Source organism: Papio anubis, chromosome 2 (genome assembly GCF_008728515.1).
Source record: "Papio anubis isolate 15944 chromosome 2, Panubis1.0, whole genome shotgun sequence".
NCBI classification, from domain to species: Eukaryota; Metazoa; Chordata; class Mammalia; order Primates; family Cercopithecidae; genus Papio; species Papio anubis.
Window position 1 is genome coordinate 96380577 of NC_044977.1, and position 15657 is coordinate 96396233.

Below are 15657 nucleotides of genomic sequence, written 5' to 3' on the forward strand. Positions count from 1 at the left end.
GCTTCTGAAAAGTCCCTTTAGATAGAATTAAAGACTAATTAACAATACCATTTTCTCCATCTTACACTTGTAAATAAAATTTGTAAGTCATGAAAATATTAGTGTGTAAGGGAATTACAGTATTAGGTAGATTTTTTTTTTATTAACCAAAATATCTCATTTATTTTCAATCCTTTCTTAGGCCAACAGAGCCACTCTTGGGTAAGGCATTCCGTTTTCAAACTTACAAATTACTGAATTTACTTTTAAACTATTTTCAAACAATAGCACATTACTTAATATCCACACATTAATAGCTTTATACGAATTATTTGTTTCATACCTGCACGCTGTAGCAAACACAGTTCATTGATATTTATATATTTCTTAAACACATCCATGCAAACCTGCAAAAGTCATGAAAAATGTAAAATTACCTTTTTTTAAATATTCTGTAAGAACTATACACATTTCAATCCTATCTTTTTGCTTATATTGAAATTTTTAAATGATCTCAAAGGATTGGAATAAAGAAGCTGATGTTTGGTTAACTCACAGATTTGAAGTACATATTTAATTCATTACAAAAATCTTATGTTATTTTATAAATAACCATTTCCCGGTGCAAGGATAAACACACTGACCAACGTATTAGAACAGAGAGCCCAGAAACAGACCCACTCATATACAGTCAGCTGATTTATAACATGGTATCATTGTAGTGTAGTGGGGAAAAGATGGTCTTTTTGATAAACGGTAATGTGTCACCTGAAGATCCACATGGGAAAAAACTGTATCTTGATTCTCTTTTTATATCATAAACAAAAATCAATTCTAGATGATTTGATTCTGCAAAAGGTAAAACAAACTTTTAAAGGAAAAACGTAGGAGAACATCTTCATGATCTTGGTAAAGATCTTCAATAGGATGCAAAAAGTTAATAGCACAAAAGAAAACTGAAAAATTGGACTATAAAAATGAAGAAATTCTATTTCTCAAAATATACTTTTAAGAGGGTGAAAAGGAGTTTCTGACTACCATAGCATTGCGGTGGGTATTAAATGCCTGAAGACCTGGCCTTGGACCACCCATTTCAGTGGAGAAGGGATGGCATGGTGAGCCAAATGGATGAATGCATTTCAGTGAGATTTTGCTAAAAGGTAGAAGAAAATGCATTTGCTTAGTTTGTCTTATACAGAGAAAGAATCTCAGCAGGATCAAAACCTACTAGTGGAGTTACAGAGGCTCCCTAATACAAAGAAAGTGTAAATGACAGACTCCCAGTGGCCCACACTCTGGCTGAAAACTCCTATAATCCTAGCCATGACAGAGTCCCTTGGCCCTTGTGGGTCCTGAGACTAATGTAGGGGGGTTGCCTGGAAAAGCACTGCTCCAGAGAGGAAGAGCTCATGCTGAGTCCCACAAACTACTAAGTCCTAAGTAGCTGCTAAAAAAGCTGCTAATTAACAACACCCTGGTGCCATGTGGGGAGCCCAGCCCCCACAGATTGTGCCCTGCCCTGGTGCCGAGTGAAAAATCCCTGGAGCCCCACTGACATTCCTGGCCTGCAGCTGCAGCTGCTGTGGCTGTGGGAGCCAACAGCAGTGACCCAGCCACACCCCCAGCAGAAAGATGGCTACACATTTTCACATACCAGAAGGACAAATTCTATTGTTTGTAACCATCACTGCTGTGGACTGCTAAAACAACTTTTGAAAAAGAACAGGCTGTGTACAGTAGCTCATGCCTGTAATCTCAGCACTTTGGAAGGCCAAGACGGGTGGATTGCTTGAGTCTAGGTGTTAGAGATCAGCCTGGGCAACATGGTGAAACCCCATCTCTACTAAAAATAGAAAAATTAGCTGGGCGTGGTGACATGTGCCTGTAGTCCCAGCTGCTTGGGAGGCTGAGGTGGGAGGATCACCCGAGCCCAGGAGGCAGAAGTTGCAGCGAGCTGAGATCACACCACTGCATTCCAGCCTGGGCAACAGAGAAAGACCGTGTCTCAAAAAAAAAAAAAAAAAAAGAAAAGGAAAGGAAAGGAAAAAAAAAAAGCATCTAGTCACTTATAAAGAAATCTCCATCAGACTAACAGTGGATTTCTCAGCAGAAACCTTACAGACCAGGAGAGAATAGGATGATGCATCTAAAGTATGCTAAAAGAAAATATGGATATTAATTGATATTATACTCAGCAAAGTTAGCCTTCATAAATAAAGAGAAAGTCTTTCCCAGAAAAGCAAAAGCTGAGGGAGTTCATCACCACTATACCAGCCCTACAAGAAACGCTTAAGGGAATCCTACACCTAGAAGTGAAAAGAATGATATCTACCATCATGCAAACATAAACACCACTGATAAAGCAGAGCATACAAACAAGAAAGAGAAAAGAATAAAATGTTAGCACTACAGATAAGCAGTAAGAGAGAAAGAAAGAAACAAAGGATATACAAAACAGCCAGATATCAATTAATAAGATGACAGGAATAAGCCCTTACATGTCAATAATAACCTTGAATGTAAAGGAATTAAACTTTCCACTTAAAAGATATAGATTGGCTAAATGGATTAAACATGATCCAATGATATGCTCCTTACCAGAAACTCATCTCACCTGTAAAGACACATTAGATTGAAAGTAAAGGGATGGAAAAAGATATTCCATGCAAACAAAAGCCAAAAGCAAGCAGGAGCAGCTATACTTATCAGATAAAACAGACTTTAAGTAAAAAAATAACAAAAAAGATAAAGTCTTTATTTAAAGACAAATGTATCAATTCAGCAACAGGATATAACAACTTAAATACATGCATCTATCAATGCAGCACCCAGACACATAAAGCAAATATTATTAGATCTAAAGGGAGGGACAGACTCCAATACAATAATAGTTGGAGACTTAAACACCCTACTCTTAGCATTAGACAGAACATCTAGACAGAAAACTAACAAAGAAACACTAGATTTAAACTGCACATTAAATCAAAGGACCTAACAGACATTTACAGAACATTTCATCCAACAGCTACAGAACACACATTCTTTTCATCAGCACATGAACATTTTTTAGACCATATGTTAGAATACAAAACGAATCAGCAATTAAAAAATCAAAATCATATCAAGTATCTTCTCAGATACAATAAAATAGAACTAGAAATCAATAACAAGAGGAACTCTGGAAATTGCAAATACATGGAAACTAAACAACATGCTCCTGAATGACCATCAGGTCAAGAAAGAAATTGAGAAGAAAATGCAAAAATTTCTTGAAGCAATGAGAAAACAAAATACCAAAATATATGAGATACAGCAACAACTATTCTAGAAGGGAAGTTTATAGCATTAAACACCTATGTTAAAAAAGTAGAAAGATTTCAAATAATCACTCTAACAATGCATCTCAAGAAACTAGAAAAGCAAGAACAAACCAAACCCAAAACTAGTAGAAGGAAAGAAATAAGATCAGAGTGGGGCTAAACAAAATAGAGACAAAAAAAGAAAAAAAAAAAAGGAGGGTCAACACAATGAAAACTTGTTTTCTCAAAATGATAAACAAAATTGATAAACTGCTAGCTAGACTAATCAAGATAAAGAAAAGACCCAAATAAACAAAATCTGAAATGAAAATGCAGACTTTACAATGGATACTATGGAAATATAAAAAGATCATCAGAGACTATTATGAACAACTAACTATACATGAAAAAGTAGAAAATCTAGAGGAAATGGATAAATTCCTGGACACATACAACCTACTGAGATTGAATTAGGAAGAAACAGAAAACCTGAACAGATCAAAAACAAGTAATGAGATTGCATCTTTAATGAAAACTCTGAACAAAAAAAAAGTCCAGGACCAGATAGCTTCACTGCTGAATTCCAAACTTTCGAAGAAGAACTAATACCAATTTTCCTCAAACTATTCCAAAAAATGGAAGAGAAAGGAATTGTCCCTAACTCATTCTATGACGCCAGCATTACTCTGATAACAAAACCAGACAAGGCTACAACAACAACAGTAAAAACTATAGGTCAATACCCCTGATAAACACAGACTCAAAAATTCTCAACAAAATATTAGCAAACCGAATCTAGCAGTACATAAAAAAAAAAAAAATACATCATGATCAAGTTGGATTTATTCTAGGAATGTAAGTTTGGCACAACACACACAAATAAATAAACATGATACATCACATTAACAGAATGAAGGACAAAAACCACATGGTCATCTCAATAAATGCAGAAAAAGCATTTAATAAAATTCAATATCCTTCATGATAAAAACCTCAATAAACTAGGCATAGGAGGAATATACCTCAATATAATAAAGGTCATTGTATTATTAGGTCATTCTTGCATTGCTATAAAGAAATATCTGAGACTGGGTAATTTATAAAGAAAAGATGTTTAATTGGCCCATGGTTCTGCAGGCTTTACAGGAAGCACGGTGCTGGCATCTGCTCAGTTTCTAGGGAGGCCTGAGAAAGTTTACAATCATCGCAGAAGGTGAAGGTGGAGCAGACACATCACATGGTGAAAGCAGGAACAAGAGAGCAAGAGAGTGGAGCGGAAGGTGCCACACACTTTTAAATGACCAGATCTCATGAGAACTCACTACAGTGAAGAAAGCACCACGACATGAAGGATCCATCCTCATCACCCAAACATCTCCCACCAGGCCCCACCTCCAGGATTGCAGATTACAATTCAATGTGAGATTTGGGCAGGGACAAATATCCAAACTCTCTCAGCCATATAAGGCAAACCTGCAGCTAACGTCATACTGAATGACCAAGACAAGGATGCCTACTTTCACCAATCCTATTCAACATAGTACCAGAAGTCCTGGCCAGAGCAAGCAGGAAAGAGAAAGAAATAAAAGGCATCCAAGTTAGAGAAGTCAAATTGTCACTCTTTGCTACTGATATGATTTTATATTTAAAAATAACTAAAGAATACACCAGAAAACTCTTAGATCTGATTAATAAATCAGTAAAGTTGCAGGATACAAAATCAAAATACAAAAATTAACAGTGTTTCTATATACCAATAAGGAAATAGCTGAGAGAGAAATCAAGAAGGTATTCCCAATTATAAAAGTTACAAAAAAAACCTAGGAATAAATTTACCCAAGGAGGTAAAAGATCTCTACAAGGAAAACCACAAGGCACTGATGAAAGAGACTGAAGAGGACATTAATAAATGGAAAGACATCCCAAGCTTATAAATAAGAAGGATTAATGTCATTAAAATGACCATACTGGGCCGGGTGTGGTGGCTTATGCCTGTAATCCCAGCACTTTGGGAGGCTGAGGTGGGCAGATCACGAAGTCAGGAGAGCAAGACCATCCTGGCCAACAAGGTGAAACCCGTCTCTACTAAAAATGGTGGCATGTGGCTGTAGTCCCAGCTACTCAGGAGGCTGAGGCAGGAGAATTGCTTGAACCCAGGAGGTGGAGGTTGCAGTGAGCTGAGATCTCGCCACTTGCCCTCCAGCCTGGCAACAGGGCGAGACTCCATCCAAAAAAAAAAAAAAAAAATACTGCCCAAAGCAATCTACAGATTCAATGTAATCTCTATTAAAATACCAATGTCATTTTTCACATAGAAAAACAATCCTAAAATTCACAGGGAACCAAAAAAGAGCCAGAATAGGTAAAGCGATTCTGAAAGAAAAAGAACAAAGCTGGAGGCATTACACTACCTCACTTCAAAATACATTATAAGGATACAGTAAACAAAAAAGCATGGTATTGACATAAAAACAGACCTACAGACCAATGGAATAGAACAGAGAATCCAGAAGTAAATTTATGTATTTACAGCCAACTGATTTTTGACAAAGGCACCAAGAACATACATTACGGAAAGGACCCTCTTCAATAAGTGGCGCTGGGAAAATTAAGATATCCATATTCAGAAGAATGAAACTGAATCCCTATCTCTCACCATACACAAAATCAACTCAAGATGGATTAAAACTTAACACCTAAAACCATAGGAGAAAACATAGGGGAGATACTACAGGACATTGGTCTAGGCAAAGATTTTATGGCAAAAACTACAAAAGCACAGACAACAAAACAAAAAACAAGACAAATGGGACTATATTAAACCAAAAAGCTTCTGCACAGCAAACAGAGTGAAGAGAACCTGTTGAATGAAAGAAAATATCTGCAAACTATTCATGTGACAGAGGACTAATATCCAGAATATACAAGGAACTCGAACAATTCAACAGTAAAAAAAGCAAATAATCTCATTAAAAAGTGGGCAAAGGACATGAACAGACATTTCTCAAGAGAAGACATACAAATGGCTAACAGGTATATGAAAGAATGCTCAACATTACCATGTATCAGGGAAATGCAAATCTAAACTACAGTAAGATATTACCTTACCCCAGTTAGAGTGCCTATTACTAAGAAGACAGAAAATAACAAATGTTGGTGAGGATGCAGAGAAAAAGAACTCTTACACACTGTTGGTAGGAATGTAAATTAGTGCAGCCTCTGTGGAAAACAGTATGGAGATTTCTTAAAAAACTAAAACTACCATATGATCCAGCAATCCCACTACTGGGTATTTATCCAAAGAAAAAAAAATCAGTAAATTAAAGGGATACCTGTACTTACATGTTTATTCCAGCACTATTCACAACAGCAAAGATGGAATCGACCCAAGTGTCCATCAATAGATCAATGAATAAAGAAAATGTGGTATATACACACAATGGAGTATTATTTGGTCATAAAAAATAATGAAATCATGTAGTCTGCAGCAATATGGATGAACTGGAGGTCATTATGTTAAGTGGTAATAAGCAGGCACAAAGACACATACACCATATTCTCACTTTTATGTGGGAGCTAAAAAAAGTTGATTTCATTGAGGTAGATAGTAGAATGATAGATACAAAGGCTGGGAAGAATGTGTAGGTAGGAGGGGGAAAAAGAGTGGTTGGTCGAATAGTATAAACATACAGTTAGAAGGTATAAGTTCTAATGTTTGATAGCAGTGTAGGATGACTACAGTTAGCAACAATGTATTGTGTATTTCAAAGTAGCTAGAAGAGAGAATTTGAAATGTTCCCAACATATAGAAATGTTAAACACTCAAGGTGATGGATACACCAAATACCCTGACTTGATTGATCATTTTTTAAAATCTTGATTCACAGTATTTTACATATTTATGGGGTATATGTGATATTTTGTTATATCTATACATGTAAACTATGTGGATGTATAACAATAAATTTTACATATTTATGGGGTATATGATATTTCACTACATGCATAGATGTATAAAAATCACACACATGGATGTAACAAATGTCACATATACCCCATAAATATGTAAAATATTATGAATCAAGAGCAATTTAAAAAAAAAAACAACCTACTAGTGGAGGTACAAAATAAGAACTGCCATCTCTCACTTAAAAGAATTAAAGGTGGCCGGGCGCGGTGGCTCACGCCTGTAATCCCAGCACTTTGGGAGGCCGAGGCGGGTGGATCACAAGGTCAGGAGAGTTCGAGACCACGGTGAAACCCCGTCTCTACTAAAAATACAAAAAAATTAGCCGGGCGCAGTGGCGGGCGCCTGTAGTCCCAGCTACTTGGGAGGCTGAGGCAGGAGAATGGCAGGAACCCGGGAGGCGGAGCTTGCAGTGAGCCGAGATCGCGCCACTGCACTCCAGCCAGGGGAACAGAGCGAGACTCCATCTCAAAAAAAAAAAAAAAAAAGAATTAAAGGTGGCTGGGTGTGGTGGCTCATGCCTGTAATCCCAGCACTTTGGGAGGCCAAGGTGGGCGGATCACCTGAGGTTGGGAGTTCAAGACCAGCCTGACCAACATGAAGAAACCCTGTCTCTACTAAGAATACAAAATTAGCCAGGCGTGTTGGCGCATGCCTGTAATCCCAGCCATTCGGGAGGCTGAGGCAGGAGAATCGTTTGAACACAGGAGGCTGAGGTTACAGTGAGCTGAAATTGTGCCACTGCACTCCAGCCTGGGCAACAAGAACTCCGTCTAAAAAAAAAAAAAAAATTAAAGTCTTTACTTCCATTTCAGGGCTTAGCATTGTGCCTGGCATGTTGTAGATATGCAATAAATGGTAGTCATTATTATGTTTATTTTACTTAAATTCTTTTTGATTCTCATTTTCTTTTCTTTCTTTTTTTTTTTTTTTTTTTGCTTTTGTTTTTGTTTTTTGAGAGGGAGTCTTGCTCTGTCACCTAGGCTGGAGTGCAGTGGTGCAGACTCGCCTCACTGCAACCTCCACCTCCTGGGTTCAAGCAATACTCCTGCCTCAACCTCCCAAATAGCTAGGTGCCCGCCACCATGCCCAGCTAATTTTTGTATTTTAGTAGAGATGGGGTTTCACTTTGTAGGTCAAGCTGGTCTCCAACTCCTGACCTCAAATGATCTGCCCGCCTCAGCCTCCCAAAGTGCTGGGATTACAGGCCTGAGTCACTGTGCCTCGCCAAAAAAAAAAGACAGGGTTTCACAATGTTGGCCAGGCTGGTCTTGAACTCCTGACCTCAGGTGATCCACCCACCTGGGCCTCCCAAAGTGCTGGGATTACAGGCATGAGCCACCGCGCCCGGCCTCTCATTTTCATCATCAACAAAATAAGGATTAAATCAGTTAATATACGTAAAGCACTTGAAACAGAATCTGGCATATATGGTAAGTGTTGACTATTAATCTTTCACCCATGAATATCTTTTTATTTTTTCTATGAAGCTTCTTCTGATCTTACTTGTTTGGATTAATAATTTGCCTACCTGTATTCTGCTCATATTTTATAACACATCCTTTATATTAAATAACATTGATTTGTTTGCTTGTGTGTCTCTCTGCCAAATGGGGTTCTCGATAGCTGGGACCTATCTTACTTATCTTAGTGGTCTTAGTGCATAGTCTTTTCTTGCCACATATTATTGTGGCTTTGAGCTGGGTTTTAAAGGATGAAGAGGATGGTGTGATTGGAGCACGGTGGGTGGTACATCAGTGGGAACTGAAATTTGACAAATATACTGACATGTGATTGTAAGTTGTTGAATGCCAAACTAAATAATTTGAATTTATTTGTATACAGAAGGGAGGCATTTTTTTTATTATTGACCAGATTAATTCCATATTTTAGGAAGATAATTCTGAATGTGGAATAGAGAATATAGTGTAAAGAGGAAAAGAGATTGAAAACAAAAAGAAGATGTAAGAAACTCTGGCTCTTGCTGTATTAGAGAGTTATTATTTTAGCAGAGGTCTTCTAGAATATAGCCTTTTACCATCATGCAACCTTTTCAGCCTTATCACAGAAAGGCTTCAGTGTGTCCCTGCTAACTTTGTTTTGACTTCTGTTAAAAGAAAAACTTCAGAAAAAATAAATTTAATAGAGTTTATCTGAGCATTAAAAGATTCATGAATGGGGAAGCACCGCAAACTAGAGAGGTTCAGAGAGCTCTGTTTTAACAGTGTGAACAGTGGGATTTCTTACAGACTGAATGTGGAAACAAAGTTGAGAAATTACTTGAATGGCTATAGCTAGGTGTTTGCCTTATCTGGGCACAATCTGGTGGTAAATTCCTTGTTAGAGGATAGTTGTTGGTTTCGTTAAGATTAAGTTCTGACAACCTATAGATTGGGAGAAAATATTTGCAAGCCATACATTTGATAAGGGGTTAGTATCTAAAATATATAAATAATTCAAATAACTTACAAAGAACAGAAGTAATCCAATTTAAAAATGGGCAAGGGAGGCTGGGCGTGGTGGCTCACGCCTGTCATCCCAGCACTTTGGGAGGCCAAAGCGGGCAGATCATAAGGTCAGGAGATGGAGACCATCCTGGCCAACATGGTGAAACCCCGTCTCTACTAAAAATACAAAAATTAGCCAGGTGCGGTGGCGCAGGCCTGCAGTCCCAGCTACTCAGGAGGCGGAGGCAGGATAATTGCTTGAACCCAGGAGGCAGAGGCTGCAGTGAGCCGAGATTGTGCCACTGTACTCCAGCCTGGGCAACAGAGCAAGACTCTGTCCCAAAAAAAAAAAAAAAAAAAAAAAAACAGGGGGTGGGGGGGCAAGAGAGCTGAACAAACATTCGTCAAAAGAAGATACATAAATGGCAAATGTACGAAAAAAGGCTCAACATCATGAATCAGAGAAATGCAAATTATAAACCTCAGTGACATATTGCCTGACATCTGTCAGAATGGCTATTATCAAAAAGACAAATGATAACAAGTGCTGGTGAAGATGTGGAGAAAAGGGAATCTTTGTATACTGTTGGTGGCAATGTAAATTAGTATAGCCATTATGGAAAACTGTACGGTCATTCCTCAAAAAACTAAAAATAGAATTGCCATATGATCTAGCATCTCACTTCTGTGTATTTACCCAAAAGATTTGAAATCAGTATGTTGAAGAGATGTCTGCACTTCCATGTTCATTGCAGCACTATTCACAACAGCCAAGGTATGGAATCAACCTAAGTGTCCATCAATGGATGAATGGATTAAGAAAATGTGGTATATATACACAATGATATACTATTCAGCCTTAAAAAAAGAAAGAAATTTTGTCACTGTAACACAGATAGACTGGAGAACATGCTAACTGAAATAAGCCAAGTACAGAAAGACAAATGCCATATATGTTCTCATTTACATATGGAATCTAAAACTCAAAGGAGCAGAGAGTAGAACAGTAGTTACCAGAGGACAGGGGTGAAGGGTGGTAAGGGGGAATGGGGAGATGATGGTCAAAGAGTACCAAGCCTCAATTAAACAGGAAGAAAAAGTTTTTTTTCTTTGATATCTACTGCATGGTGTGGTGACTATAGCAAATAATAATGTACATTTCATAATTGCTAAGAGTAAATTTCAAATGTTCTCACCACAAAAAAAGATAGTATCCTAGGTGACAGATATGTTACTTAGCTTGATTTAATTATTCCATATCATATTCATAAATCAAAACATCACACTGTACCCCATAAATAAACTATAGTTTTCAACTTGTAATTTTAAATTAAAAATTAAAAAAACAAAATACAAAAGGTGAAAAGGCAACTTCTAAAGTAGTAAATGATTTTATATATATAGATATACATACACACACACACAACTGAGAACTTGTATACAGATTATATGATCAATTATTGTAGACAGAGAAGAAAAAGAATCCCACAGAATATAGGGAAAATATCAGTATACTTCCAAATACAGCATATCCTACTAATGCCCAATAAACATTCTGAAAAGTGCTCAACTTCATCAATCATCAGGGAAGGTATCACTACCCACCCGCCAGAATGGCTAAATGCAAAAGGCTAATAATGTCAAGAGCTGGTAAGGATGTGAAACAACCAGAATTCTCAGACATTGCTGGTAGGAGTGTAATTTGGTAAAACTCTTCTGGAAAACTGTTCGGCTGTTATCTACTAAGGCTGAATATATGTAGGCCCTATGACACAGCAGTTCCAGTTTTAAGTATAACCTATCATAATGTATACATATGTTCACCAAAAGACATGCAGAACACTGATAGCATCACAATTGTAATATCCAAATCTGCTCCAACCAATATTCCATTTTGATATACTCACAAAATGGAATATTAACTATTATACGACAATGAGAAACATCTACAATAGGTGTTTGTTCAAAAATATTGAGCAAAAGAAGATAGACAAAAGAATACACATATGATTCCTTTTATATAAAGAACAAAAGCAGGCAAAACTCACATCAATGCTATTAGGAGTCAATGAAAATCTAAATTAAAATGCACGACTGAGATAGCTATTAAAACAATCTCTACTTTAAAGACTTTATATGTTTTACCTTTTCATCCCCTTGTTCAGGCACATGAGCAAACTTGCACAGTGGTCGCTCACAGCCACGTAACGTATTAAAATGAAATTTGCAATATTTATAGGGTATCATCAACCCTAGGGACTTCTGGAACACCTAGAAAATTAGAAAGATTCACTTTCTGTATTAACTGTAAAGCATCCACTATAGTTAAGCAAGACAGCATTTGAAGCAACACAAATAACATATACTCCAAAGAGTATCAAGATAACTTGTTTGCTAATTTGATAAGAAAAAATAAAACTTCAAACAATTTATATTTTCAAAAATAATTTAAAAATCATTTCAGAGTGATTTGTCTGGATTTTAAAAAATTTATCTTTGTGTAAAATATTCCATCAAGGTTATTCTCTTTTATGTCCCTTTTTTTTTTTTCACCAATGACAGATATTTATTGAGCACTCTTTCTGTGGAAGGCACCCTCTAGAAATTTATCATCTATTAGAGGGATGAAATACAGATGACAGAAAAACAACTACAAGACAGTATATTATAAGTGGTATGGAAAATGGCACTTTATAATTCTCATTTTTTAAGACTGTTTTTTTGGAGCAGGTATAGGTTCACAGAAAAATTAAGGAACAGAAATATCCCACGGACTCCCTGCCCCCACATATTTTACATAATTAAAAAAATGTACACATTCCTCCTCCCTTTTATATACCTGTCTCTATTTTACAAAAAGTTAATTCTATTATAATATGCACTATATTTCAGATGCATTTATTAGAACCAAAATTCTCCTTAGTTTTTCTGGTTAACAGAACAAGGCAAATGAGAGTTAAAACTTTTTACAACAAACTTTCCCCATAAACTGCTTTATATCAGCAGCTTTCTCTGTCATCACAGAAAACTGTTCAGCCTGTTTTTTCTGTTTTGGATGTTCTCCCTCTGCTGTTTTCAACCTCTTATGCTATTTGTTAAAATCTTCTAAGTCAGTACTTATTTTCTACCTCTTACCACAAACCTCTATTCAAAATCCATATAATATCTGGAACTGCTTAAAAAATGATGATAGGCTGGGCACGGTGGCTCACACCTGTAATCCCAGCACTTTGGGAGGCCAAGGAAGGAGGATCACGAGGACAGGAGTTAGAGACTAGCCTGGCCAACATGGCGAAACCCTGTCTCTACTAAAAATACAAAACTTAGCCAGGTGTGGTGGTGGGTGCCTGTAATCCCAGCTACTTGAGAGGCTGAGGCAGGAGAATCTTGAGGCTGAGGCTCAAACCCAGGAGGCGGAGGTTGCAGTGAGCCGAGATCATGCCATTGTACTCCAGCCTGATGACAAGAGCAAGATTCCGTCTCAAAAAAAAAAAATATATATATATATAGGGAAATAAAACCAAAAGGTCCAAAGTATTGGTTTTATGAAATTATTTTTTTTAAGGGGAGGGTAAAAGAGGGAGTGGAGGAAAGTGAGGAAGAGGAGGGAGGAGAAGGAGGAGGAGGGGGAAGACAAAGAGACAGATTATTACTTTTTTAAAAAGTAGACTTACCCCCACATTTTTTTCCCTCTTAAATATTTCACAAGTTTCAGGATTCTGCAGCTTTAGGACAGAATGTTTTCCCAGAAATCTGAAATCTAGAAATGATTTAGAGTGACATTACACACCAATATGTTACAATTTATTTTCTTCATAACAATGAAATAGATGATCACTACTATCTGCTTTAAAGTTTCACTTTGAAATATTCATGTTCAATTCACAGACTGTGCTGCCATGTGTGTTCCTGTGAAATATAGTGTGATTTACATCTTAGGTGCCTTCAAGTATTTCTAGACCTGAATTTAAAATTTTAAACTCACTATAAGCTGCAAACAACTTTCTTAAAAACCTCACATAGCAGCATTGGGCACTGTATTCAAATGATATGTCTCTAAGTTAAATAGACAAATATTATACACAATGAACACTTCTAAGGGAAGAAAACTAGTGACAAATACAGGTGCAATGTACTGAACTGTGTCCCCACAAAAATCACATGTTGAAGCCCTAACCCTCAATATGACTATATTTGGAGATAGGGTGTTTATGGAAGTTAATAAGGTTAAATGAGGTCATAAAGGTGGGGTCCTGAATCAATGGAATTAATGTCCTTATACGAATAGGCGCCAGCCTGGTGTGGTGGCTTACACCTGTAATCTCAGCACTTTGGGAGGCCCAGGTGGGCAGACTGCCTGAGATCGGGAGTTTAAGACCAGCCTGGCCAACATGGTGAAACCCATCTCTACTAAAAATACAAAATTTAGCCAGGCATGGTGGTGTGCGCCTGTAATCCCAGCTACTCGGGAGGCTGAGGCAGGAGAATCACTTGAACCTGGGAGGTGGAGGTTGTAGTGAACCAAGATCACACCATTGCACTCCAGCCTGGGCTACAGAGTGAGACTCTGTCTTAAAAAAAAAAAAAAAAAAAAAAAAAAAGAATAGGCACCACAGAGCTTACACTCTTTCCTTGCACACACCAAGGAAAAGTTATGTGAGGACTTAGCAAGAAGGTAGCCATCTGCAAGCCAGAAACAGAGCCCTCATCAGAAAATGAACCCTTCTAGAACCTTAGTCTTGAACTTCTAGCACTGTACAAAATAAATTTCTGTTGTTTGAGACCTTTAATCTGTGGCATTTTATTATGGCAGCCCAAGCAAACTAATACACCAGGCATCATATCCCTTAATGTTGGTCTTTTAAAAAGAGAACTAGGGCATTTAAAAATGTTCTTTTCTAAAGATAAAAATAACAAATAAAAATAAAAGTATTTTTAATTTTAAATCATTTATTTTTTACTTTGGCAGCATCCAGCTATAATCTGAAACAAGCTGAAGTTTTTGCTGCATAGCTTCACAGTAATTTGCATTATGAAAACTGTAAGACTTTTTAAGATAAAACACATGACCATCATGAGCTTGCTGTTACAGTATACAACACGAGGCAGCATGAAGTCAGTACTGGGTAGGTATAGAAAAGTTAGGTGTGTACTATACAATGTGATTTTATAGATCCTAAATTCATCCTTTAATGTAGTCTATTTTGTTCAAAGTACTGTTAATTATCAAAAAACTGACACAAGTTCTAAAATACATATACAAATACACTCTATCAAAATATATTTTGGATACAATCTGTAATTTACTCATACTACCACTATCACATAAATACAGATATTTCACACATTGTTCCATCAAAAGTACTAAGTAGGCTGGGCGTGGTAGCTCACACCTGTAATTTCAGCACTTTGGGAGACTGAGGTGGGCAGATTACGAGGTCAGGAGTTCAAGACCAGCCTGGCCAACATAGTGAAACCCCGTCTCTACTAAAAATACAAAAAATTAGCCAGGCATGGCGGTGGGTGCCTGTAATCCCAGCTACTCAGGAGGCTGAGGCAGGAGAATCGCTTGAACCTGGGGAGGTACAGGTTGCAGTGAGCTGAGATCGTGCCACTGCACTCCAGCCTGGGCAACAGTGTGAGACTCTGTCTCAAAAAAAAAAAAAAAAAAAAGTACTAAGTAAAGGTGCACAGACTTCTAATTTTAATATATTTTACATGTTTCCATTTTTCTTTTTTAATCATCTTTTGTCTTTGGTAGAAAAATCTCCTAGTTTCTGTATTACCAAAAGCCAACAGGATTTCATTAAGAAAACAAATAGTACCATTCATCCAGGTATTCAGTATTGTGTCTTCTTGATGACCACTTAGATTCAAAGGAGGTACTAATAAGCACAGAGGTTTCGGGACTGGTGCTGCAAACTGACATTCGCCAACCATAATGTCGGCATTTCTAGAATCTTTG

The 15657-nt window shown here is 37.2% G+C and overlaps 1 protein-coding gene across 2 annotated transcripts in view; it reads right to left on the bottom strand.

Annotated features, from left to right (window-relative positions):
• The window catches only part of TOPAZ1 (testis and ovary specific PAZ domain containing 1), a 51954-nt gene that overhangs the window by 9280 nt on the left and 27017 nt on the right, over positions 1-15657 (bottom strand). For both annotated transcript variants that reach the window (XM_031663427.1, XM_031663426.1), the window contains exons 6-9: positions 15518-15657; positions 13367-13452; positions 11838-11963; positions 323-386 (exon numbers count right to left, since the gene is read on the bottom strand). In XM_031663427.1, the coding sequence (XP_031519287.1) occupies positions 323-386; positions 11838-11963; positions 13367-13452; positions 15518-15657 (416 nt within the window). The remainder of the gene's footprint in view (positions 1-322; positions 387-11837; positions 11964-13366; positions 13453-15517) is intronic.